The sequence below is a fragment of the Panicum hallii genome, chromosome 2 (assembly GCF_002211085.1).
Source record: "Panicum hallii strain FIL2 chromosome 2, PHallii_v3.1, whole genome shotgun sequence".
NCBI lineage: Eukaryota > Viridiplantae > Streptophyta > Magnoliopsida > Poales > Poaceae > Panicum > Panicum hallii.
The window spans coordinates 19,805,625-19,831,077 of record NC_038043.1 but is presented as its reverse complement, the minus strand read 5'-3'; the positions used below and the strand labels follow the sequence as shown (position 1 = coordinate 19,831,077).

Genomic DNA, 25,453 nt, shown 5'->3' with positions numbered 1-25,453 from the left:
GAGCTGCATTCCACCGCCGCCGTCATTTTCCACTCCGGCCGCGCACGGCACGCCCGTGGGCAGCCCACACCGGACCTCCTCCGCCCCAACCAACACCTGCACAAGCTTTCCCGTCATCCACTGGTGCTCCTCGCCCATTCGTGGCACTCCAATTTCCACTGAAACCTCGTCGCCGACGATCACCATCCGCCGCCGCCCTCGGCCTCACCGTGGGCAGCACCAGTCACGCAGTCCCGAGCCCCCACAACCCCATAAACAGCACCACATCATCACCCTGAAGCTGTATGACCCATCCATTGACCCTCTGGTGCATCACAGTGCCTTCCCGACGCTCGCCGGCGTTCTTCTTCGCCGCCGCCGCCTCGGTCTCCGTCGGTCTCCTTTAATCCAGCACGACTTCTTCCAATTGATAGTACCTACACCTTCCCTGTGTCTCACTGAAGCTTTTGCACAGGTCGGTTGCCAACGTTCGCCACCGGAGCTCCGCCATCGACGGTGACCCCTCCGCCGTCACCTCGGGCTCAAGTCGAACCCCACTGTTCCGGCCATCTCCGTCCACGACACGTAGCGCAACGAGACCACAGTAAGCTCCGGACCCGATTCCTGCACTTGGACCTCGCCGCCAGTGACCACCGTCGCCGGAACATGGCCGCCTCACCTTGCTCTGTCTCGGTTCCCAGACCAAGGGCTTCGGGTTAGAAGAAATAGAACTTCAGGGGGTTTTGTGCAAAGGAATAGACTCAGAGGAATAGTGCCGAGGGACCTCCTTATGTAATTTTTGCTGTCAACTTAGAAATACCATATCTCTTCAAGGAAAAATCATAAAATAGTAAACTAAATTTTGTTGGAATATTTAGACAAAGATCTGCAACTTTGCTTTAAGGGTCGACTTCAGATTTTGAATATTTGATGACCTAATTTAAATATCAAAGTTAATTGCTTGTAGGCTCAAGAAATACATAGTAATTCATAGAAAAATGATAAATTAGTAAAACCAGTGCTGATAATTTTCTTTTGGCATATAGAATTGAATAAAAATATTTAGCCTTGTACTCTAGTATTATTTTCTTGTTGTATAAATTTTGCTAGGAATAAGGAGTAGTTTCCTTAGTATAACTAATAAATATAGTTTTAAATGTTCTAAAATCATGAAAATAGATTAAAGGTTCTGTTTTGTAATGTTATAACATGATATTAAATTTTCAATCAAAGGTTCAGTATTAAATAAAATGGATATAATATAATTGATTTTAATGCAATGGTAACTTAAAGTTCATATAAATTGTGAGGTCAATATGTAAAGCTTTTTAATATAAGTGTTAAAAACCACCCCACTTGTTGCTCCATGCTACTAGTTAGTTAATTAGTGTAATCAACCCCGTTGTCTATTGGATTTAGATAAAATAATTCATACTCGATAAATGACTACCCAGTGCAGCATAGTTAACTTATCATCGTAATGTAAATTTTCTTAGGATTGGATTGCAACTTTATTGTGAATCATTATAACAATGTCTATACAATTTCATAACTGATAACCTTGCATCTCATATAGACTCGACCACGCTCGCTGACGGGGATTATCAGTTGATCCCGGAACAAGAAGAAGTTTATTCTGAAGACCCCGGGAATCTTGTCGCGGATTTCTCTGAAGCCCCGAACCAAGGTTCGGTAGAAAATAATTTGACTAACCCCAACCCTACCAGCGAAGGCAAGCCCCGGACATAAACCCTACCTTATTGCACTGCAACCTATATTATTTATATATATCTCTTTATGCATTAGGTTCTTAGGAGTTGTTTGGAAACTTAGTTGCATTATGTTAGGAACCAATGTATTGAACACTAGAATTGGAGTCCGACTAGCTGCTCTGCTTATAGGACCGGTAGAAGACGAGTGATTTCCTGTCACTCGCGCGATATAGGAATTGTATTGTTTACATTCCTGCTATCACTATAAGGATGCCGGACGGGAGTTTTATGAGGTATCATGGTCAAGATGATACCCCGTCTGTTGTGATGAATTTGATAAGGTCGCAGTGTGTGGTAGCGGTGGTTAAGCGTTTGAAAGTACTAGCCACATGCCGTGAAATATGGTAAGCGGTAAGCCTAGTAACCGATCGGCCCGAGGAGTGGACATACCACCCACCACATGTATTTGCTTCTTTCGGTTACTTTGTTCGACGTGTAGGCATACGTGTTGCTGGGCAACCAGGAGTACGGGTTTTGTAGTCGCGCTACAGACGTACTTCCTGCACTTTGGATGTGCGTATGACCTGCAGTCGCTTGTGGTGGCACTGATCCACGAGTCGGAATGAAAGGCAAACGGTTGCTTCGGAATTACCCTGTGGTATTCCAAGCGTGTGAGTTAGGTTTACCTTGCAAGGGTTGAATCTCGATTCAGAATCGTCCGCCTCTCACGATGTATGAGACTGCTTATTCCCTTTACCACATAGAGTAACAAGAGCAACTTTATGATTATCAAAGATGGTGCTTGATTAAAGATTTCACCATGCTTGATTAGTTATAGGTGCTTACCTAGAATGGTTAATCAACTAGAACCTGAAAGCTAAAAGTTGGAAATAAGGATCTACTCTTTGTTGCTTTTCAGCTGAAAACTCTACCTAAAGCTAAAAGCCTTCATGAGTCTAGTTATGGGCTAAGGTATACCCAATTCCGGGTAAGTCTTGCTGAGTATTAGTATACTCAGCCTTGCTTTTGTTGATTTAATTCAGGTAATCCTTCTGATGAGCCAGCATTCATTACACCGTGGCCCTACCCTTTGCCTGATGGTTGGTCCGTGGAATGGGATCCGTCCCCGGCCAACACCGATTCCGCCGAGTGATATTATGCCAGGGCTAGCATAATATCTGTAATGACGACGTGTATAATGGTTACGCTTTTCAAATTCCGCTGCTTTGACTAAAAACTAAAACCTGTCTTGTAATAATCTCTCCTCTTTGGGAGTTAATGATGTTTTGTACATGGTTGTAATGTAACTGCCTGTGGTGTAAGATATTTTGGCATTGTATCTCTGGACTCACCTTCGTGTGAGGTACCTTGTTGGATCCTGAGTTCGGTGGTTTATCGGGACGTTACCCGACAGACCAATGGTTTTATACCGTTTGAAGTGCGAGGTAGCCCTTCGGTGAGGACTCGCGTACTTGAGTCGGTATAATTCAGGTTGGTTCTGCCACACGACGGCGCATCGACGGCGCTCGCGTTCTGGGTGCTACGGGCGGCTAAAGGCTACTGCTGCTGGTGCAAAAGGACCAGAGTGACGGAGCGAAGCTCACCGGAGTAATGTGGGGGCCGGCGGTGCAACGGAGGAAGGACGGCGACAACGACCGGCGGCGGAGGGGTCGGGCTCCCGCGGAGGAGGGCGATGCCGGGGTGGCCGGGCCCTCTGGATGGTGGGAATTATTCCGGGAGGTTCCTGCGAAGAAGATGGGGGGGTCAGCACGGCTCGGGAACCTTTGGCAGTGAGCAATCGCGGCGGCGGGAGGTCTCACCGTCGGTGGCTTCGGGTCAAATTCCGGTGAGCACAGGAACGGAGGACGCGAGCACGGCTAGGTGGTCTACTCTGGCACCTGGGCGGAGCTCCTGTGGAGATCTCAGGCGGTGGGGCTGCAGCGGATTGGTGTGCCCGCGGCAGCGAGGCTCGGCTCCAAGCAGGGGCAAGGCAGCGGCCGCAATCCGGGTTTTGGGGGCAGCGCTGTTGAGATGAGGTGGTCCAAGGGTGGCGTAGGGGAATAAGAAGGGTGAGGCCCGGGGTCTCGGGATAGGGTTGCGGCGGAGAGGAGCCGGGGATCTCGGCCGTGCAGCGGCGCGGCCGTTGCGGGAGCAGGGGTGCGGGAGGAGGGGGATGACGGGTGGGGTCGGGCGGTCAGCGACAGGAAAGAGAGGGAGAGCGGGGAGGGAGCGAGCGCACGGGCTGGGCCGAGCGAGCGGCAGCGAGCGGCCCAGGGAAGCTGGCGCGCGTGCGAGCGGGCTGAGGGAGGAAGCGGGCCGGGCGCGGCCCACGCGGGGGAAGAGGGAGAGAGCTGGGCCTCGGGCGGCTTTGGGCCGTGGGAAGAGAAAGAGGGAGAGGGAGAGAGGTTTGGGCCGGCTGGGCTGGGCTCCTTTCCATTCCTTTTCTTTTTCTACACTCCACTAATTCAAACAAATCTAATTGAATTCAAATGAATTTGAATTCAAACTCTATAAACTCAACACAAATAAAACAATGTTGCAGCATGAATGCACAAACATTTTAATCCTATGATAAATTTTATTTTCTTGCATTATAAATTGCTTTAAATGCCACAAAAATTAAAGAAAAGCCTGGAAAATTTATTTAAGCCCAAATAAATTCATTTAAATTAGGGAAAATTACATTAGGGTGTTACAAACCTACCCCCCTTACAGGAATCTCGTCCCGAGATTCGAATAGGCTAGCTAGCAAAGAGATCGGGATATGTCTTCCTCAGCTCATTTTCTCGCTCCCAAGTAGCCTCATCCTCCGTGTGATGACTCCACTGAACACGGCACATCTTGATCTTCTTGTTTCTGGTAACTCTCTCAGACGTCTCCAGAATCTTCACCGGATGCTCGATGTAGGTCAGATCTTCCTGCACATCTAACCCTTCTATCGGTGCTTGCTCTTCTGGTACCCTCAAGTACTTCTTCAGCTGAGACACGTGGAACACATCATGCACTCCTGAGAGATTGAGTGGCAACTCCAAACGATATGCCACCTCACCTTTCCGTTCCAACACCTTGAACGGACCAATGTATCGAGGAGCTAGCTTCCCTCGTACATTAAACCTGCGGATCCCTCTCATCGGCGAGACCTTCAAGTACACATGATCACCCACTGCGAAGGTCAAATCTCGACGACGAACATCCGCGTAGCTCTTCTGACGAGTCTGAGCGACCCTCAGATTCTCTCGCACCTGCTGCACCAGCTGTTCGGCCTCCTCAACAATATCCGGACCAAACACCTGCCTCTCGCCAATCTGATCCCAATATAGCGGAGTCCTGCACTTTTGACCATACAGGGCCTCGAAAGGAGACTTCTTCAGACTGGCCTGATAGCTGTTGTTATATGAAAACTCTGCATACGGCAGGCATTTATCCCAGCTGGTACCATACTGAATAGCACAGGCTCGAAGCATATCCTCCAACACTTGGTTGGTCCTTTCTGTCTGCCCATCTGTCTGAGGATGATAAGCAGTACTGAAGCGCAGCTTCGTATCCAACGAATCATGCAACTGCTCCCAGAACCGTGAAGTGAACTGAGATCCTCGGTCAGATATAATCTTCTTCGGAACACCATGCAGACATACAATCCTGGAGATGTACAACTCTGCGAGTCTAGCACCGGAGTAAGTAGTGTTCACCGGGATGAAGTGAGCAACCTTCGTCAACCGATCCACTACTACCCATATGGAGTTGTACCCTTTCTGAGTACGAGGCAAGCCAACAATGAAGTCCATGGTGATTTCCTCCCATTTCCACTCTGGAATCTTCAGCGGCTGCAATAACCCTGCTGGCCTCTGATGCTCTGCCTTGACACGCTGACAAGTGTCACAGATAGCCACGTACTCCGCAACGGAACGCTTCATTCCATACCACCAGAATCGTTCCTTCAGGTCGTAATACATCTTCGTGCTGCCAGGATGGATAGAATATGCTGTATCATGAGCCTCACTCAGAATCAACTTCCTGAGGTCATTCACATCCGGCACACATATACGACCCTTGTACCACAAGGTACCCTGATCATCCTCTCTGAAATGAGGAGCCTTGCCAATCTTGAGCAACTCACGAATCTCCTGCAGCTTCTTATCTTCCTTCTGATGCTGCCTGATCTCAGCCTCTAGAGTGGGTTCCGCCTCGAACGATGTACCCGAGGTATGATGCAGAAAACCCAGACTCAACTGCTCAAACTCCTCGCATAACTCCTGAGGCATCTGAAAAGCCACGGACATGTTAACATAGCCCTTCCTGCTCAGAGCATCCGCTACAACATTAGCCTTGCCCGGATGATAGTGAATCTCCAGGTCATAATCCTTGACCAATTCTAGCCATCTTCTCTGTCGCATGTTCAGCTCACTCTAAGTGAAAATATACTTGAGGCTCTTGTGATCGGTGTAAATATCACACCTCTGCCCAAACAAGTAATGCCTCCATATCTTCAGAGCATGCACAACTGCGGCTAACTCCAGATCATGAGTGGGATAATTCAGCTCGTGCCGGCGCAACTGCCGCGAGGCATAAGCTATCACTCTGCCTTTCTGCATCAGGACGCAACCAAGACCATCCCTCGAAGCATCACAATACACTGTAAACCTCTTGCTCTGGTCGGGCAGAGTAAGGACTGGCGCCATAGTCAACCTCTTCTTCAGCTCCTCGAAGGCACCCTGACGCTCATCAGTCCAAGAGAAACCCACGTCCTTCTCCAGTAAGGAAGTCAAAGGCTTCGCAATCTTGGAGAAATTCTCAATGAACCTCCGATAATAACCTGCTAAGCCCAAGAAAGAGCGGACTTCTTTCACCGTCTGTGGTACAACCCAGTCAAGCACATCCTTCACCTTTCCGGGGTCCACAGCAATACCTCCCTTGGAGATAACATGACCGAGGAATGGAACCTCGTCAATCCAGAACTCGCACTTGCTGAGCTTGGCATACAGCTTGTGCTCTCTGAGCCTCTGCAACACAAGCCTCAGATGTTTCTCATGCTTTGCTTCTGACTTGGAATATATCAGGATATCATCAATGAATATCACCACAAAAGTGTCCAGATAATCCATGAAAACCTTGTTCATCAGATGCATGAAGAAAGCCAGAGCATTGGTCAAGCCAAAGGACATGACCGTATACTCGTATAGCCCATACTTGCAAGTGAATGCCGTCTTCGGAATATCCTCAGAACGAATCCTCAGCTGATGATAATCCGAACGCAGATCAATCTTCGAGAATACACAAGCACCCTGAAGCTGATCAAAAAGATCCTCAATACGGGGCAATGGATGCTTGTTCTTGATAGTGACTGCATTCAGATCCCGATAATCGACGCACATCCTCTTCGCACCATCCTTCTTCTCTACGAGCAATACAGGAAAAGCCCAAGGAGAGAAACTGCGACGGATATAACCCTTAGCTAGCAACTCGTCGACAGTCTTCTTAACCTCCTCATGCTCGACGGGAGCCATACGATAGGGCCGCTTAGCAATAGGAGCTGTGCCAGGCAAGAGATCAATAGAAAACTCAATGTCGCGATCAGGCGGCATACCTGGCAAATCATCCGGAAAGACATCCGGGAATTCAGACACCACGCGAATACCATCCGTGGGTCTAGCCTCCATCTGATGAAGAAATCCAGAAGGCTCTGTAGCTCCAACAATGACCTCCTGACCATCCGGTGCTGACAGAAGAACAGTCCTCTGAGCACAATCTATCCGGACTCCCCACTTAGCAAGAGTCTCCATTCCGAGGATCACATCAATGCCCCTGGAGTCTAGCACCATCAGATTTGCACTGAAATCTACCCCCCTTATGGCCACACTTACTCTTGGACAGAAGACATGAGACCTCAACTGTCCTCCCGGTGAAGATACTAACATGCACCTCTTTAATGTGCTAGTAGGAATACCATGATGCTCAACAAAAGACTGGGTGATGAAAGAATGTGTAGCACCAGTATCAAAAAGCACGGTAGCAGGATGGGCATTAACCATGAACATACCAATAACCACGTTAGGAGCCTCGGCCGCTGACTCGGCCGTCACGTGGTTCACCCTGCCCTGAGCTGGGGCCTTGGGCTGCGCTGCACGGCCCTGCTGTCCTGCCTGCGCCTTCCGAGGGCAGACGTTGGCGTAGTGCCCCGGCTCGCCGCAGTGGAAGCACACTCGCGGAAATGCAGCGGCCTGCTGCCCAGGAGGAGGAGTGGGCGCTCCCTGCCTCTGAGCTGGTGGAGCCGGAGGCGCTGGAAGCCTCTGACCCTGTCCCGCCTGCTGCTGCTGCTGAGGACGAGGCGGAAACTGCTGCCGCTGCTGGTACTGCTGGGGCGGCCTCTGCTGCTGCTGTGGTGGATGCTGATAGCGGGGACGAGTGTTGCTGCCTGAAGAGGATGGAGCCATCTTCCTCTTCTTATCCTCAATCTCCCGGCGCTTGCGCTCGGTGTTGAGAGCCGCATCAACCAGCTGGTTGAAGTTGTCGAAGTGGTGGTTCAGCAGCGCATACTGGATGTGATCATCCAGTCCCTCCTTGAAGTACTCCTGCTTATCGCTGTCGCGAGCGACGTCAGCAGGGGCGTAGCGGGCAAGCTGAAGGAAACGGTCACGGTACTCCGTCACCGTCATAGATCCCTGAAATGACAACCACAGATAACAAGGATAGAAGGCGCTCGATATGGTCAGGTTTACGAAAGAGGTCAAGGATAGATCAAGCTCAAAGAGATTGCGGAGAATTCCATTCAAATTTACCTGCTTAAGGGCACAGAACTCCTTCTGCTTCATCTTCATTATGCCCTCAGGAATGTGATGGTTCCTGAAACGCTCACGGAACTGGTCCCACGTGAGAGCATCACGATCCCGAGCTGGGTAGGACTCCCACCAGTCGAGAGCGGAGCCTCGCAGCTGCCCTGCTGCGTACAGGACTCGCTCCCGGTCGTCGCAGTGCGCAACAACCAACTGGCGCTCCACCGAGCGAAGCCAGTCGTCCGCCTGGAGTGGGTCCGTGGTGTGAGAGAAGGTCGGAGGATGACCTCTCAGGAAATCCGCACGCCTGTCACGGGGCTGAGGCGGCGGAGGAGGCGGTGGCTGGGCATGGATCTGCTGCAGAGCCTGAACGGTGTTGTTCAGGGTCGCCATCATCTGCATCTGGAGCTGGAAGAACTGCTCCGGGGTCAGTGGTGGAGGCATCGGCAGCGGCTGACCAGTACCCTGGTTGTTCTGCTCCTGCTGGTCAGAACCGGAACCGGTGCGCCTGGTGTTCACCATCTGATTGCAACAAACGAAGTTTTATGAGAATAAGATATGGTGCCGCTGAGGAAATGAAACTTCGATAGGATATAACAGAGAGAAAGGAATATAGGTGGTTTTACCCCCAACGATCTAAGTCAAATTTTATTATTTAGTTCAAGTGGGGTTAGGATCAATTTGCATGAACAAGTTTAACTACTAGACTATGCAATCAACCAAAAATCCAAATCAAACATTTGCACAATAATAAACATTCAATGTTCACAACTTAGTCGAGTTTTCCACACTACTCGACTAACACACTCGTTCTAGCGTATTTTTTTATCGGGACAACCTAAACTTATAAATTATAGGGTTAGGCGACTCAGGCCAACGTCTACGAAAGACTCAAGCTATTTCTCAGAAAAGACAGGAGAGAGATAGCAAATCAAGGACTTAAGGCTCAAGGAATAGAAGCAGAAAATGATGTTTGGGTTTTGCGGAAGCAGAGCAAGCGAAAAGAAGTCCTAAACTCGACCAGTTCTACCTAGGCTTCGTCCTACAGTCAACACGGCTCTGATACCAATCTGTCACACCCGATTTATAAGAACATAAATCGAGCAATCATATATGCGTCAGGATCAAGTCACGCATATATACAACAGATTATCAAGATATCACAACGCATGTCACGAATAAAAGCGTATAAATTATAAAATGAATATCTTTATTACAACTGAATCAAGAATCAGTTCAAAGAATGCGGAAGCGTAAAATGAATACATGAAGAGCTGGGCGCCACAGGGACGTCGACTGGGAGACAAACGCCTAGAAGTCGTCGAAGCCGCTGACGTAATCCTCCACGTTACCAGGCACTGAGCAGCAGTCGAAGATATCCGAAATAGAACAGAAGAGTAAAGAGGCAAGTGTGAGTACAAACTCGTACTCAACAAGTATAACACAAACTATGAGGCTCTAGACTAGCTGACTCAACTGCATTAGCTTTTAATCTTGGCAAATTTTATTTAAGCTAATTACTACAAGTGGATGAATTACCATAACCCAAATTGCATAAGAAATTAATCAATATTAATTAAGAACTACTAAGAACCACCCAAACCAAAACCACCCGGGGAATCTCCCTCGTCAAAGGTTGATAACCCCACTAATCAAAAGGAGGATCTGGGCCGCTCATGACTGTGAGCACAGCTGATATATCAGTTTTACACTCTCGAGAGGTTGCACAACGTTACCCACAAGTCGTGAGCTACGCTAGTTGTTCATCACACTTCCTTAGGTGAGATGGCTAGCAAGCACACTACGAGACCGTTACAAAGGATCACGTTGGTAAGGTGTAACCGCTAAGGATTCTGGATCAGCGACGATGGGGCCCACCTCCGGGGGTACAAGACACACAGCACAGACCAAGCCGGAGGAGCAGGGACCATTGAAGCTTACCACCCCTCTTGCCCACGCAGGTAAGTTACTCCCGAACCAACACGACCTAATTAGTAAGTCAAGACCGTCCCATTCCAGTCTTGTGGTTGCGCGGTTGTCCCAGGTTGTCGCTCTATGAACCGGTCCTTATGGAGAGTGGCCAACCAAGCACTAAGCACCGTGCTGGCCCCTAAACCATGTTTCTAACAAAAACATCTTTTAAGGACGCATAAACCACTCAAGCACACAGCACAGAGGGCCGGCTCCAGAATTAAGTTGCATAAGACCATTAATCAAATTTAATTAAAAAGGACCAAGTGTGTTATAGCGCAGCAACCTAGCATAAGTAACCAAAATGCAACCCATAGGATATATATATATATAGGATATAAAGTGGCTAGGAAATCCTTATACGTATACAGTATTAAAATGGAGTATGAAATTGTATTTAAAAGTGATAGGAGGTTCATGTTATACTTGCCTTCCTCGTACTCTCCCGGCTGCTGCTCAAACTGCTCGGAAGACGGCTGCTCCTGGTACTCGTCCAAAGGCTCCGCGTCTACTCACGATCATCAAAACATAGTCCATACATACACACATGCGCAAACAATGGCAAACTATAAGAAAACAGTACACCAATACAATGGAACAGCACATAAAACTGGCCTAAAACTATTCTACGCGTTACAACGATCGCGTGGATATAAAGAACACTTAAAACGGAGCTAAAACGCGAAAACTACGCTTAAAACAAGACCCAGGGGCCTATCTGCAAGAAAAACTGGACTACAGGGGGTTCTGGACGAAAAACCAGGGACCTAAACGTAATTAAACCCTAGACACAGGGGCTAGCACGCTAAAAAACCTCAGGCTGGACGGCGGGCACTAAATCCCGGAAACTCAGGGGGTGAAACGTGAAGGAAAGGGTCTGCCTGTAAATACTTTTTAACTAAAGCTGGACGGCGGGTTGATTTCCCAAAAACCCGAGGGCTCTTTAGCAAAACTACCGGCGCTGACCGGTACGCGCGGTTCTGGGCCATTGGATCTAATCTCTACGGCTCGGATTTAAACTTAAACGCGAAGGGGTACGCGCGCCTAACAGCCGTTGGATCTGCATCCAACGCCCCTGGCCTATACTTAAACGGATCTAATCGAGACCACCCATTCCAGATCTGATGGCTCCGATTCATCCCTACCCCGAACCGGTACGCGCGATTTAGATCCCTTGGATCTCGATCTCACGGCTCAGATCTAAGCGTGCGCGATCTAATCCTATCCACCCGTCCCGGATCTTACGGCCAGGAATGAAAGGAAACACCCGGCGGCGGAGGGGGGTCGCCGGAGCTCCTTCCCGCGGCGGCGCTACGCCGGCGATGGCCTAACTTGGCCGTCCGGGCACCATTTGGGACGAAGTCAAGCCCTGGAGGACGCTGGCGGCATGTGTAACCCATCTGGGCAGTCGTGGTGGAGGATTTGGGCACGACTAGATCAGAACGGCGGCGAGAGCGGCTCGGGGCGACGGCGCATCGACGGCGCTCGCGTTCTGGGCGCTACGGGCGGCTAAAGGCTACTGCTGCTGGTGCAAAAGGACCAGAGTGACGGAGCGAAGCTCACCGGAGTAATGTGGGGGCCGGCGGTGCAACGGAGGAAGGACGGCGACAACGACCGGCGGCGGAGGTGTCGGGCTCCCGCGGAGGAGGGCGATGCCGGGGTGGCCGGGCCCTCTGGATGGTGGGAATTATTCCGGGAGGTTCCTGCGAAGGAGATGGGGGGGTCAGCACGGCTCGGGAACCTTTGGCAGTGAGCAATCGCGGCGGCGGGAGGTCTCACCGTCGGTGGCTTCGGGTCAAATTCCGGCGAGCACAGGAACGGAGGACGCGAGCACGGCTAGGTGGTCTACTCTGGCACCTGGGCGGAGCTCCTGTGGAGATCTCAAGCGGTGGGGCTGCAGCGGATTGGTGTGCCCGCGGCGGCGAGGCTCGGCTCCAAGCAGGGGCAAGGCAGCGGCCGCAATCCGGGTTTTGGGGGCGGCGCTGTTGAGATGAGGTGGTCCAAGGGTGGCGTAGGGGAATAAGAAGGGTGAGGCCCGGGGTCTCGGGATAGGGTTGCGGCGGAGAGGAGCCGGGGATCTCGGCCGTGCAGCGGCGCGGCCGTTGCGGGAGCAGGGGTGCGGGAGGAGGGGGATGACGGGTGGGGTCGGGCGGTCAGCGACAGGAAAGAGAGGGAGAGCGGGGAGGGAGCGAGCGCACGGGCTGGGCCGAGCGAGCGGCAGCGAGCGGCCCAGGGAAGCTGGCGCGCGTGCGAGCGGGCTGAGGGAGGAAGCAGGCCGAGCGCGGCCCACGCGGGGGAAGAGGGAGAGAGCTGGGCCTCGGGCGGCTTTGGGCCGTGGGAAGAGAAAGAGGGAGAGGGAGAGAGGTTTGGGCCGGCTGGGCTGGGCTCCTTTCCATTCCTTTTCTTTTTCTACACTCCACTAATTCAAACAAATCTAATTGAATTCAAATGAATTTGAATTCAAACTCTATAAACTCAACACAAATAAAACAATGCTGCAGCATGAATGCACAAACATTTTAATCCTATGATAAATTTTATTTTCTTGCGTTATAAATTGCTTTAAATGCCACAAAAATTAAAGAAAAGCCTGGAAAATTTATTTAAGCCCAAATAAATTCATTTAAATTAGGGAAAATTACATTAGGGTGTTACATGGGGGAGGCCGGATGGGCGGTGCCGGCGGTGGGGGAATCTGGTGGAAGTGGATGGGGTGGGGGAGGGGGAGGGGGAGGGGGAGGAGAGGGCGGTCCTCGCCGGCGTCGCTGCGACGCTGGCGAGGGGGAGGTCGGTGGCGATGCGGGACCACTCGTCATAGCTTCGAATGGAAGGGGGAGGAAGGGGTAGGGGAGGGTGAGGGGATAGAGAGGGCGGTCCTCGCAACGCTGGCAAGGGGGAGGTCGGCGGCGGGGTGGGATGGCGCAGGGCTGGCGGATGAGGATGAGAAAGACGATGAGGTATTTTTTCCGTAATATGGGGCGGGGCGCCCGGGGGGGGGGGGGGGGGCTCTCCCCGTATCAGCCTCCATATTAATATTATTGCACACCTATTCTTTAGATGGTTGAATTCTTTGGAGATTTTAGGTGACAAGGAACACAGGAAAAGCCAGCAATGGATGTATCGATATTAAGGTTCCGGACATAGCAATGGCGAAAATGGATTCCTCAATTTTTTATTTTTTTGAGCAGGATTCCTCAAGTTTAGAATGGACGGATTGGGAGGGAGGGAGGAAGGACGGTAGAGGTGGTTGGTGTGGTGGGGCAGCGAGGCGGCAAGAGCCACCGGCCACTAGGGCGGTCGACAACCGGATGTGAAGGGCTTGAGCGGGGGCGATGTTGGGCGCTAGTTAGCGTGGGGGGGGGGGAGTGGAACTGGACGCACCAGCTGGGAAGCCATCATGGCCCAGGGAAGCTGGGCGAGGTGACGGCAAGCTCGACAACAAGAGCACATATCAGAATCTAGCTGCTAGATTATCCTATTGAGGTTAGATGGGTGGGATTCATAGCCTGAAATTTAACTAAAAATCAGGTTCCTGTAAAATTGCATCTTCCATATTCTTAAGGTCTGCCACACCTGGATTCAGTATCAGCGATAGCCCAACGATAAAGATTCAATTAAACATGAACAGACCAAACTACTATCGAACTGATTTGCCTACACTTGGTGCACGGAGCAGAACATATTAGTTCAGACTAAATTCTAATATGAACAGACCAAACCACACAACGATTCTCCTGCAACAAGGTAGCAGTGATAGGCCCCGTAACGCTAGATGCACTCTCTGGTTACAGTTTCAGAACAGGCGGATGTAGGCTGCAGCAGATAAAGGAGCACAGCCATGCACAGTGACAATGCCCATCGAGGATCTTTGTAGTTGCACCAGCGAAAAGGGAGGTGTTGGGAACCAGCACAAACGCGTTATCAGCATAGGCCTGGGCTTCACAAAGTCAGACGTCTTGTTCTCCAACGACCTATGAATATTGAAATCAGGAAAGACACAGATACCAGCATAAAACATCTCGCTCAATGCTACTAGCCGACTACCATGCTATCTGTCGCACGAACAGTTGCATCAGGAAGGGCACTAATCTTGCAACGGTAGCCATATGCCCCCAAGAGGCCTTGATTATCAAGAATCAGCCATATGCAATGTTTGAATGACACGTCTCTAGCCTTCAACATCCCCTTTGCTGTCTGACATGTAACTTAGTTCTGTTTTGGTTGTGCCCTCCTGTTATTATTACCAGGATCTGGTAGATTTGAGGGAGTCAACTTTCGAAGAGAGGCGTGCAACATCATCCCTGCAGCACATAGTGCCCTGTGTTATTCTCAGTCGGAGGAAATAGGGAATGGGAGAAAGCCTGGAGACCGCTCACCTGCATAACTCAATCCGATGGCATACACAAGAACAAACTGCAATTTGCAAACGTACAGTAGTATGGCAGTAGCTGTTAAGAAACAGAACAAGTAGTCAATACAAAAGGCAGGAATGATATTTAAAACCAAAATAAAGATGACAAGATTCATGAGAATAAAAAAACTTTAAGCTCAGCATGTGTTATGCCAGGGTGAAAACCCAAATGGAAAAACCTAGCACTATACTAGCATCCTGCAATCATCATCTGGCTGGGTCTTGCCAGTAACCTGTTGCACCCGCAAGAGATAACTGGAACCAGGAATAGCCTGCTAGTTACTCCTGGTAACCAAGCTTAGGTGGAAATGCTAGGTATGGCCTCAAAGTGATTGACTCTTTGGTAATAATGTGTAATATTTTTTTCTACATTATGTAAATTGGTTCTTACGGATGCAAAAGCAGTGGTTTCTCAAACTGTAAATTGTGGCATTTGACTGCAGTATAATGAGCTTCTAGTACGTATAAATTGGTTCTTACAGATGTAAAAGCTGGTTCTCATGTATGTCTGAAGATTGAAGGCTTCTAGTTCAGTTTGAGCCCATTTAGAATAATGAGAAATAGAGCACATGCTCCAGAATATTTGTGAGCAGGACTATTCCTGTTTTAAGTCTAACAGCTGTTTAGTGTGTCTCTGAAGGGGCTGCAGCTATCCTGCTGAGTAGCTGCCCCAGGTTGGGCAGAGTTAGCAGAGCAACACCCCCTCTGCTCTCTCACCCACTCTACCATAAGACACAAATTCCTCGAGGGGGAAGAATCGAGCACCAGTTCAATCTGCTGAGATTTCTAAGCAGTGCAATATTTTGACATCTTTAAATAACTCATGATAAACTGCTAGATTGTAGTGGAACTAATGGCAGGAGGAAGCTAACAAAGAAGTACTAATCTAGAAATTCACCACAAATATGTTAGACCTCACTCTTATCACTTCCCATTTGAACATTATTCATTGCTTCTAGTTTCTACAATCGAACCCTTTTTTGTGACTATGCAACATTAGGCTGTAATGCAATATACAATCACATCTCGGTCGACCATCATTTCCCGAAAGCCAAAATTATAGACAGGTGCATCCATATCATTTCTCATCAATCAGTGATGCTGTTTGACCTCTCTATGCTTGGCATGAACAGAAAATGTTTTGATATGTTTGTCATGGCATATACAAGGTAAGCTACCTCATGGATGACAAATAGGAGATTTCCCCTAATTATTTTGGATGAACTGAAACACAGGATGCCAAATTGACAATTATACCTGTCATTGGGTCTCCTTACCCCTAGCCTAAATCCACACCTGAGAGCTTTTAGGTAGGCCAGGGGTACAAATCATCTACCCATCAGGGGAAGGGTAGGAGTATTATGCATATGTTGACCGGGTAAGAGACGGTAATCCTGTCAAATCCCATCCTATTCAAAGCTTCCACGTCTCGTGGCAGCGGCTCTCTCTGCAGCCATCATCCCTGCCCTCGCCTATAGAGTGCATGCAGAAGGAGCGCAATCTACTTCACGGGAGCTGCCCATGGAGTCATCTCCTGCGTGATTCGGAAATAGGGGGACTCAAGAATCTTGACTGGAGCACAATCTTGACCGAGTGAGGAACCAGCGAACGAGCATAGGGACAAGGAATCAGTGACGAGCTCACAGGTTACTCGTTAGCTTCCCGTAATGGCATTCATAAAATTAGTATCAATTTGTGGATGCATGGTTTCATCTTGTTCTTCTTTGAGACAGGGCAAGATGCGAAGGGGTAATGTTCCTCAGTCGGATTGTTTTTTCGATCCGTTAGAATAATGTCAAATCAACATTGTTTCATCATTGCTTATGAGTTTGCATATTAGATTGGGCATACTGGAAAAGGTTAAATTCCTTTGGAATATTCATGATAACAATAATTTTTCTTTAGGAATATACCATAATGATGGGATAAGTCTTTGTACTGTTGGTCTTTGTACTGCTTTGTACTGTTGGTCTTTGTACTGTTGGTCTTTGTGGTCCTCAGCATGGTGGTCTTGCTGCCCCAACTAGGACAGCATCTTAGACTAAGCTTTTAGGACAGCATCTTAGACTAGCTTTTAGACAGCATCTTAGACTAGCTTTTAGACTAGCATCTTGGCATATGCTTGGCTGCCTTGGCCAGCTATAAATATGTATCCCCAACTCTTCAGGTTGGCATTGCATTGTGTGAGAAGTAAACCAGAAAATTACCCCAACTCCTGGTGCCATCCTCTCGATGAGAGTAAGAGTTTCGATACTAACACATAATACATGAACTCGTACGAATTTTGTTTTGTACAGAGCTTTTCAATAAAATAATTGGTTGCACTGAGTGGAGAGCAAATGGTTTAAGGACATACATTTTTTCCTAAGTAGACAACATTTGTATGATAGATTACATGTCATCAGATCTTAAAGCTGCATCTATCATGTCCTTTGCTCCACTTCATGTCATCTTATTTAATTTCGTAGAGGCTTGACATAGAGCTACTAATGCTTTCACAACATCAATTTGCAATCCTTCAGGCACTGGAATTCACAAGCTGATGATTTTACTCATTCCACTTTGCAACCTAACGGCATGCATCCAGTGGCAGAAGACCCAGTATGGTGCTGTGCTCACCATTCCTTGGTTCCTCCACAACTAACCCCTGCGAATGGTTGGCTGGCCGTCCCTGTTTGTCATTCTCCATGGCTGTCAGCTGCCTGTCCTCGCAGATGAAGAGCCAAGACAGATGAGAAAGAAGATGAGATACTAAACTGTTATTTGGGCTTTAGTGTGAGCTGAGACCTGAGACTAGCAGCCATAGCCAGGTGCCACTCTGCCAGCCCAGGTACTTCCCCTGCCGCTAGATTTCAAGACATCACACACACATCTGTTTTGGTTCTTCCCCTGCGCGAGACAGATAGGAACCATCATCCATCAAAGTAGAACGATATCCCACGACGCTGACCAAGGGCGCAGAGGACCTGATCGGCAATCCAGCAGGCAGCATGCTGGTGTGGTTGCGTACCTGGCTACGACACAAGACCCGAGCAGCCAAGCAGGCAATTGACCAGTTGCCTGTTGCTTTAGCTGTTCGTATGGTTCCATTTGTTTCATTGGTGATTTGTAGGTTAATTTAGAAACACGGTGAATTGGTGAAAGTAATTAAGTAAAGATGGATTGTAAGGGAAAGGGCAAGGTCAATGCCACAGGTAGGCATTGTGATTTGAAGTTTATTTACATGAATCATACTTTAATTTTGCAATAAGTATAGCCTACTTTAATTTCGAATCTTAGTTTGTTGTCTATGCTATCAACTTTGCCATACCTTAATTTTATTCCATCCTCCACCACTGCATCCATCTAATCATCTACTTAATCTTTCTAGCGCCGGAATCCCAATTGTTACTTCGTAAATAAAAGATATCAAACCAAGTGTTGGGCAGGAATAGCATACTCACCAATCTGCGCACAGCGCAGCATAGCCTGGGCAATCCCTGGAGCGCTGGTGGTGAGACCCCAGTAGTACCGGCAGTAACGCACGCCCTCCCAAACCGCGAGGCTGGCCAACATCCCCAGCAGCGCCACCGGCATCCGGTACCTGCCCGGTGTTAACAGAATTTCATCAAGCTAGCGGCTTTGAGAATTGGAGAGGCTGAAGGAGGGGTTGATAAGGGGAATGGGATACAATACATACAGGCAGCATGCGAAGATGAGGATGGCGAGCGCAGCATAGTTGCGTGCGTACCGGCGGACGTTCTCCTGGACACGGAGCTTAGCCTGGGTCGGGGTCGGCGGCCAAGAGTAGGACGCGACGCCGGGGGGACCGACGAAGGCGGGAGACCAGGACGGGGTGGGCGCGGCGAGGTCCGCGGAGGAGAGGCGCGCGAATGGGTTGAGCGCGAGGAGCGAAGCGAGGGTGCGGGCGAAGGAGAGGACGTCCGCGGCTACGCCGGAGGAGGCTGGGGCGGAGCCGGCAGTGGGGCTGACGGCGGCGGTTGAGGGGGCCGAGGCGGATGAGGAGGAGGCTGTGGCGGCGGAGTCCAGGAGGTCGAGGTAGCCGGAGTCACGGAGCCAGCGGTCGAGCGCAGGGTCCGGCACGCTCAGTGACAGCGGGTTTGGCTTGAACGAGGGCGCCATGGGAATGGATTGGCGTTGCCTAACGAGGAAGAGGGTTTTTTTTTTAATCGAACGAGGAAGAGAGCTAGGATAATGATGACGAGAGTCTCGCCCCTCCCCCCAACCCCAACCACAACCCCGCCACCACCGCAAGTTATTAGGACCGGTATTCCAACCGGTAAGACTGACTCCAACAGGTGATCTATTTGATCCTTTAGACCTAAAATGGGCCGAGAAACAAGTTTGTAGGCCTCCAACAGCTGACCGAAACACGCGATCCAAAAATAGAGCAGCTCCCGGCGCGACCCAGAAATAGATCGCCTTCGGCCGCGACCCAGTACCAACGGCCCACCCTCGGAATAGAGAGAGAAAGTGGATCGAGCGGCACCAACACCGACGGGTGAGCTCTGGCGGCGACGACCGCCCCTATCCTGCGTTTGCGTCGGCGGCGAGGTACCTCCAGACTTGATTCCTCTTTCCTGATTCGATCCCCTCGTCTTGTCTGAGTTGACCTGGTGATGAGGAGAGATTCACGGGCAGGGGCGGACTCAGGGCCGTAGTCGCCGGGCGGCCAGGCTGGTGCCCCGGCGCTCCGCCCCCAGCTAGCTCACTTGCCTCTCAACTACTTCGGTTCTCCGATGTCTCTACAGACCGGCACCGCTTCTGCAGATTAACTCTAGTCCCGGCGAGCCCCCAACCAATCCTGCAGCAGCAGGCAGTGGGCAGTGACCACCGCGGATGGCCACCGCCCGGCCAGGCTGCAGCGTGCGTGTGCCAAGTTTGTTCTGAACTTTAGGCTATGCCAGCGACAAAGCATGAGTGACAAAAACTACGGATTACTTTTATTGGTTTGCATGACTAATGACTTCTTGTTTAAATTGCAAAATTGTTACGTTTATGCAGTTTAAATGGCTTCTTGTTTACTTGCATCCTTTAGTGAGCCAATGATACGGTCTATGCAGTTTAGGCTGGATTTTTTTTGTTTGTTTGATTCAAAGTTTATTTGCTATGATTAGAATGGAGTATGGTCAGTCAGGAGAGGAGGATTTACAAGAATTGTTTCACCACAATGATGGAGCCTCCTCACATGGTGTTCCAATGGATGATGTAGATATTGCTACTGCTGCACAGGTAGGATTGTGAGGCTATTTGTTAGTGTCCTGATCTTGCATTTGCTAGAAATTACCAGTGCTCTTGCCTATGCAGTGCAACAACATGCAAAAAGGGAAGAAACGAGTTGTGCAGAAAAATGTTGCTCGGAGGGGGTTTGCATTCACAAAGGAAGAGGACGCCGTTCTTTGTTCGGCCTACCTGAACATAAGTAAGGATGCTATTGTAGGTGTTAATCAAAACATGGGTGCCTACTGGAAGAGAATATATGATTATTATTCTGAGCACAAACCAAATGGCTCAATAAGAAGACAGATTGGTTTACAAAAAAGATGGGGTGCCATACAGAAGGCTGTTTCTACATTTTCTGCATGCAAAAGTAAAGTGGATAGGAGAAACGAAAGTGGAAAGAATGAATATGATAGGGTAAGTACTTTGTTGATTTCTACAAAACTGTTTGTTGTTTGGGTATACGATCTAAAAAAATGTACCATTTTTAAATTTCAGATTGAGGATGCTGTGAAGATGTATGAGCAAAAGGAACCATTTCAGTTTATGCATTGTTGGAAGATTCTTCGCTATGAGGCAAAATGGAACGATAAACTGCTGGAAGTGAACAGCACGCGAAATGTTCGTAAAGAACCTGCAGCATCCGAGCCAGTAGTTACACAAGGTGCAAATGATCCAGTAGGTGATCAAGGTGCAAATGATCCACTGGGTCAACAAGGTGCAAGTGATCCACTAGAGAGACCGGAGGGTCGTGATAGTGCAAAAAGAAGAAGGGCCAAGGAAGAATCTGCATCCTCAAATGCAGCTGTTGAAGTGTTGCAGCAGATTCATCAAAAGAATGAACTGACCGAAGTGAAGCAAGATGCCCAAATGCAAGAGATTTTAAGCTTGAAGGGGGACAAAATGAAGCTTACACAACAAATGTTTGATCTGCACAAGCATGACATTGAAGTCAGGAACAAGTACAAGGAGGAGCAGCTCAATCTTACTAAACAGGACATAGAAGTCCGGGCGAAACAAAGTGAGGCACAACTCCTCACTGCAGAGCTTGGAATTATGGGAGCTGATTTAGATAAACTTTCTCCTCAAGTGAGGTCCTACTATATCACCATGCAGCAGGAAATTATGAAACGTAGAGGCATTGGAACCTCTCAGAACTCCGATGGAGCATAGAACCTCTTGTACTGTGTGAATGTGTCACACCTATATAACTGCTAGAATAAGAATTTAAATTTGTATCTGTATTCCTTTCAGAACAGAAATTTGTACGTGTGTTTCTTCGAGAACATGAATGTGTGCGCCTATTTATTTGAGAACATGAGTTTGCAATTACAAAAATTCTGTCATGATCAAACCAGCTAGAATTCAGACCAATACATTGAGTTTGCAATTACAAAAATTCTGCCATGATCAGAGCAGCTAGAATTCAGACCAATACATTGAAATTGCAATTACAAAAATTCTGCCATGATCAGAGCAGTATTTAATCAGACTAAGTATAGATTAATTCAGAACACAACCATATGATGATCTATCACTATTTCAGCTGTAAGTTCAGCCATATTACAAAAGAAGGCCACATATCTCTTACTAAAACTAATTGAGATGTTAGTTCAGATGTACTGACTCTTTGGCAAATGGTCCAGACTTCGACCCATACAATTCCCACATATGTTCAATAAGATCTTTTTTTAGTTGCTGGGCAGTGGATTTCTCTTCGATCAAAGAATAAGCTTCATTGACCTCCTCAATTGTAGGCATTGATCTGCTTGTAGTTATTGGAGGGTTAGCTGCACCTGGCCACTCTGACACGTGCACGCTTGGAAGATCAACTCCACGTTCATCCTCCACCACCATATTGTGTAGGATGACACAGGCCAGCACAATGGTGTTGAGGTCACGCTGACTCCACAAACGAGCAGCATTATGCAAAATCTTCCACTTGGCTACAAGTACTCCAAAAAATCTCTCTATGTCTTTGCGGCATTTTTCCTGCTGTGATGCAAACACCGACTGCTTGTTACTCTTTACACAACTTATGCTTTTCACTAAGGTCGCCCAATCAGGATAAATCCCGTCAGTCAGGTAGTACCCAAGGGTGTAAGTGTTACCATTGACATCAAAGTTAACAGGTGGTGTTTTGCCATTTGCCAAATCATCAAAAATAGGAGAGCGGCGCAGCACATTGATGTCGTTGTGAGATCCTGGAAGACCAAAAAATGCATGCCAACATCGCAAATCCTGTGTTGCCACTGCCTCTAGAATGACTGTAGGCTTTCCCTTATGTCCCTTGTACATCCCACCCAAACTTGTCGGACAGTTTGCCCATTCCCAATGCATGCAGTCCAGACTACCCATCATGCCAGGGAAGCCACGTGCCTTATTTTCTAATAAAATTTTTTTCAACTCAGTTTCTGTAGGAGGCCTAAGATATTTAGGTCCAAACACTTTGATTATTTCTTTAGCAAACTCCTTTACAGTTTTAAGGATGGTGCTTTCTCCCATACGCAAACCTTCATCTAGTGCATCTGCTGGCCCTCCATAAGCCAACATCCGTAAACCCACAGTGCACTTTTGTCTAGTGGAGAATCCCAACACACCAGCTGCATTTCTTTCTTGTCTGAAGAACTTACTTGCAGCTGCCAATTTGTCTTCAATCTCCAAGAAAAGGGATTGCCGCATACGGAACCTGAGCATGGAGTCATTGACAGTTTTAGGGACTGAAATTTTAACTAATGCAGTGTTACAATTGCAGTAGCAATTTACCTTCTGCGGAATTCCTCGGCATTGAATAATGGCCTCTCAATAAAATAATCATTGTTCAATTGAATGTTACCACCAATACGGTCACGATTTTTTGTCTTGTGGCCAACAACAGAGCCTCCCCAGCGCCGTTTCTTCCTTAATGTTGAAACGACAACAGCACATGCTTCGATTTCATCATAATTAGTAGTAGCGGCAGCAGATCCACACCATGTGCGTTGATAGTAGTTAAAGGCCATGGCTGCATGAAAAATCATATCAAATTGTCACAGAGCAGCAGACAGAGTCATACACAGAGCATGAGGCGCAAGTAGGGCGCTCAGCAACAGCACATAAGGGAAAAAAAGAAAGAAAGAAAAAACAGATAACACGCTTAGGAGCAAACAAGGATAGCTGAACTGATAAGAGAAAAGAAAGGCAACTCGGACGACGCACGGCCCGCTCTGCACCAAAGCACTACTTCACCTTTCAATCTTGCCAAGAGCTAAGTAGTTGATTTTCTGTAGAATTGAAATCTTCTTCTGCAATACTAACAAATAGGATGACTAATTTGATTGATCAATCCTTGTGTCTCATTTACTCAGGTAGGGTAGTAAAAATAATGGATCTGTACAGATAATGGAGTTGAGAGCAGAAACAGCATGCCATGTGTTCTCTCAAACACTAACCTACTCCTAATTTGGTTGTTTTTTGGCTGTGCGTGCCCTCAAAAAGACCCAAGTCCAGAGAGTTGCTGGACGGAGAGATGAACAACAACATTGCCTTGAAGGAGAGGAGAAAACAAAGGTACCTTCAAGCAGCTGGATGAGTGGGCGACCAGGCTGACAGCGATCGGTGCCGGGCGAGGGGCGAGGAGCGATCGGTGCCGAGCGAGGGGCGAGGAGCGATCGGTGCCGGGCGAGGGGCGACGGGTTCCTCGTTTCTGGGCGGGAGGAGACGGGACAGAATATTGGCTTCCCACCTCTTGACGCTAAAACAGTTGACGGAGGCCCATTCTCTTCCGTCTGTTGGAGAAGCGAGCTTTTGGGTCTTGTTTCCATGAGCCCGTTATGACCGATTTCGGGTATTGGTCGTGGATTTGAGTCTCCATTGTTGGAGTCAGTCTAAGATTACCGGCAAGAGCGTCGGTTCACAGGTTTAATCGTTTCGTAATGGTTAAACCGTCGGTTCAAAAGACCGTTAAACTAAACCGGTCACGAATATTTTGAACCGGTCATATATACACAAATAATAATTAACAGTAAATACTAAATAATGCATAGTTGATCATAAGAAAATAAGCACATACATAACACAATTATATAACCAAATTGGTTGCCTTCAAAGTTCAACATGTGAAGCACAAATTCAAATAACAAGTTCACAATAGGAGCCTTGCAGAGTTAAAACTTATGGGAGTACAGGATAGCACACAAACTCATAAGAAAAGCTAAAAGTTCACAACCAAAGCTTCAAGTTCACAACTCAATAACATAGACTCCTGGTAAAATGGCGCCAATCATATTAAGTTTCTGGTAAATTATTATGAGCACTTGTTTCAAGATCTTCACCCAACATCATATCAAGAACCCCAAAAGTAGTGAAATTGTACTTCTCTCTAAGCTCATCATTATACTGGTTGTTAGGATTAAACCAAAAGCCAGCAACATAAAGATTCTTATCAAAGTGTTTATCCCACCTTGCATCTGTGTACTCTAATAAGGGCCGGGCAAACTCTCTCTCTAAAACCTCTTCACATGGAAGGCTGCAAATAGATAACCCATGGCAGGTCACTCATCGCTCCAATTCTCAACACTCGACTTGAGAAAGACAATACCTTTGGGACAGTAGACCAAGAAGTTGATGAGTGTCCTTCTCTTTCTATCAGTCCATCCATCAGCGATAACAGTGCAACCAATTTCCCTTCCAAAGTTTTGCGGAATCCATCAACAAAATTCCTAGTTTCCTAAACACATTTTGCAAGCAATGGACCACGCAACAGATTGAAATTTGGCCCCTTGTATCCAGAACCATATGCACACACAACATCAAGCATTGGCTGATAAAGCATTGAGTTACTTGCATTAAATGGAATAGATGCATCAATAAACCATTTTGTCACACATAAATCAGTCTTCAACTTCACTTCTTCTCCTTAAAGCACACTCTTTTATTGTAGGTTGATCTCCTAGGTTAGTTCTGGGCTTGAAGTACTTGCCAATACTAGGAGTAGTAGGACCTCTTTTTTTTTCTCCGGTTTGGTGCAGATGCAACACAACGGGTTGGAGCTGTACCAGTATTGGAGACATCACATGATGCTTCTTCTTCTACCTCTATGGGTTCTGGTCCATATGGGTGCCCTTCCACATAGTCCTCTTGTGCCTTCTTTTTCTTAGCATTCCAATCTGAAATATTTTGATACATTGTATGCTGAACCTCACGGATAACGCTTCTACATTCAGCCACATTCCCAGGCCATTTAGCTAAATGTTCCTTGAAACCATGGATTCCTCCTCCTTTAAATTCCATATTACAATACATGCACTTCATCTTCTTTTTTCCATCTTCAATATATTGTGTACAATATCCCCATGCTGGATCAGTTTTTCTTCTTGTCTTTGCTACTGTTTCTAGCTCTTGAACACTAG

General features: G+C 48.0%; 2 protein-coding genes and 1 long non-coding RNA gene across 4 annotated transcripts; 1 reads left to right on the top strand and 2 right to left on the bottom strand.

Moving 5' to 3' along the window:
- Positions 1–17,076: 17,076 nt before the first annotated feature.
- LOC112883463 (PRA1 family protein H) lies at positions 17,077–19,058 on the bottom strand. 2 transcript variants are annotated; one of them, XM_025948766.1, is made up of 4 exons: positions 18,523–19,058; positions 18,287–18,426; positions 17,631–17,732; positions 17,077–17,545 (listed from the first exon to the last, which is right to left on the bottom strand). In XM_025948766.1, the coding sequence occupies exons 1-3, from the start codon at positions 18,963–18,965 to the stop codon at positions 17,704–17,706; spliced, it is 612 nt and encodes a 203-aa protein (XP_025804551.1). In that variant the 5' UTR covers positions 18,966–19,058; the 3' UTR covers positions 17,077–17,545; positions 17,631–17,703. The 2 variants fall into 2 exon arrangements, with proteins under 2 accessions (XP_025804551.1, XP_025804552.1); XM_025948767.1 differs by lacking the exon at positions 17,631–17,732.
- Positions 19,059–19,961: 903 nt separating this feature from the next.
- On the top strand, positions 19,962–21,236 carry LOC112880917 (glutathione S-transferase T3-like). Its single transcript, XM_025945644.1, has 3 exons — positions 19,962–20,075; positions 20,151–20,480; positions 20,562–21,236. The coding sequence occupies exons 1-3, from the start codon at positions 19,962–19,964 to the stop codon at positions 21,234–21,236; spliced, it is 1,119 nt and encodes a 372-aa protein (XP_025801429.1).
- A 1,345-nt stretch (positions 21,237–22,581) lies between these two features.
- LOC112883497 lies at positions 22,582–23,773 on the bottom strand. Its single transcript, XR_003226854.1, has 3 exons — positions 23,617–23,773; positions 22,830–23,067; positions 22,582–22,752 (listed from the first exon to the last, which is right to left on the bottom strand). It is a non-coding gene; the product is annotated as an uncharacterized LOC112883497 (long non-coding RNA).
- Positions 23,774–25,453: the final 1,680 nt, after the last annotated feature.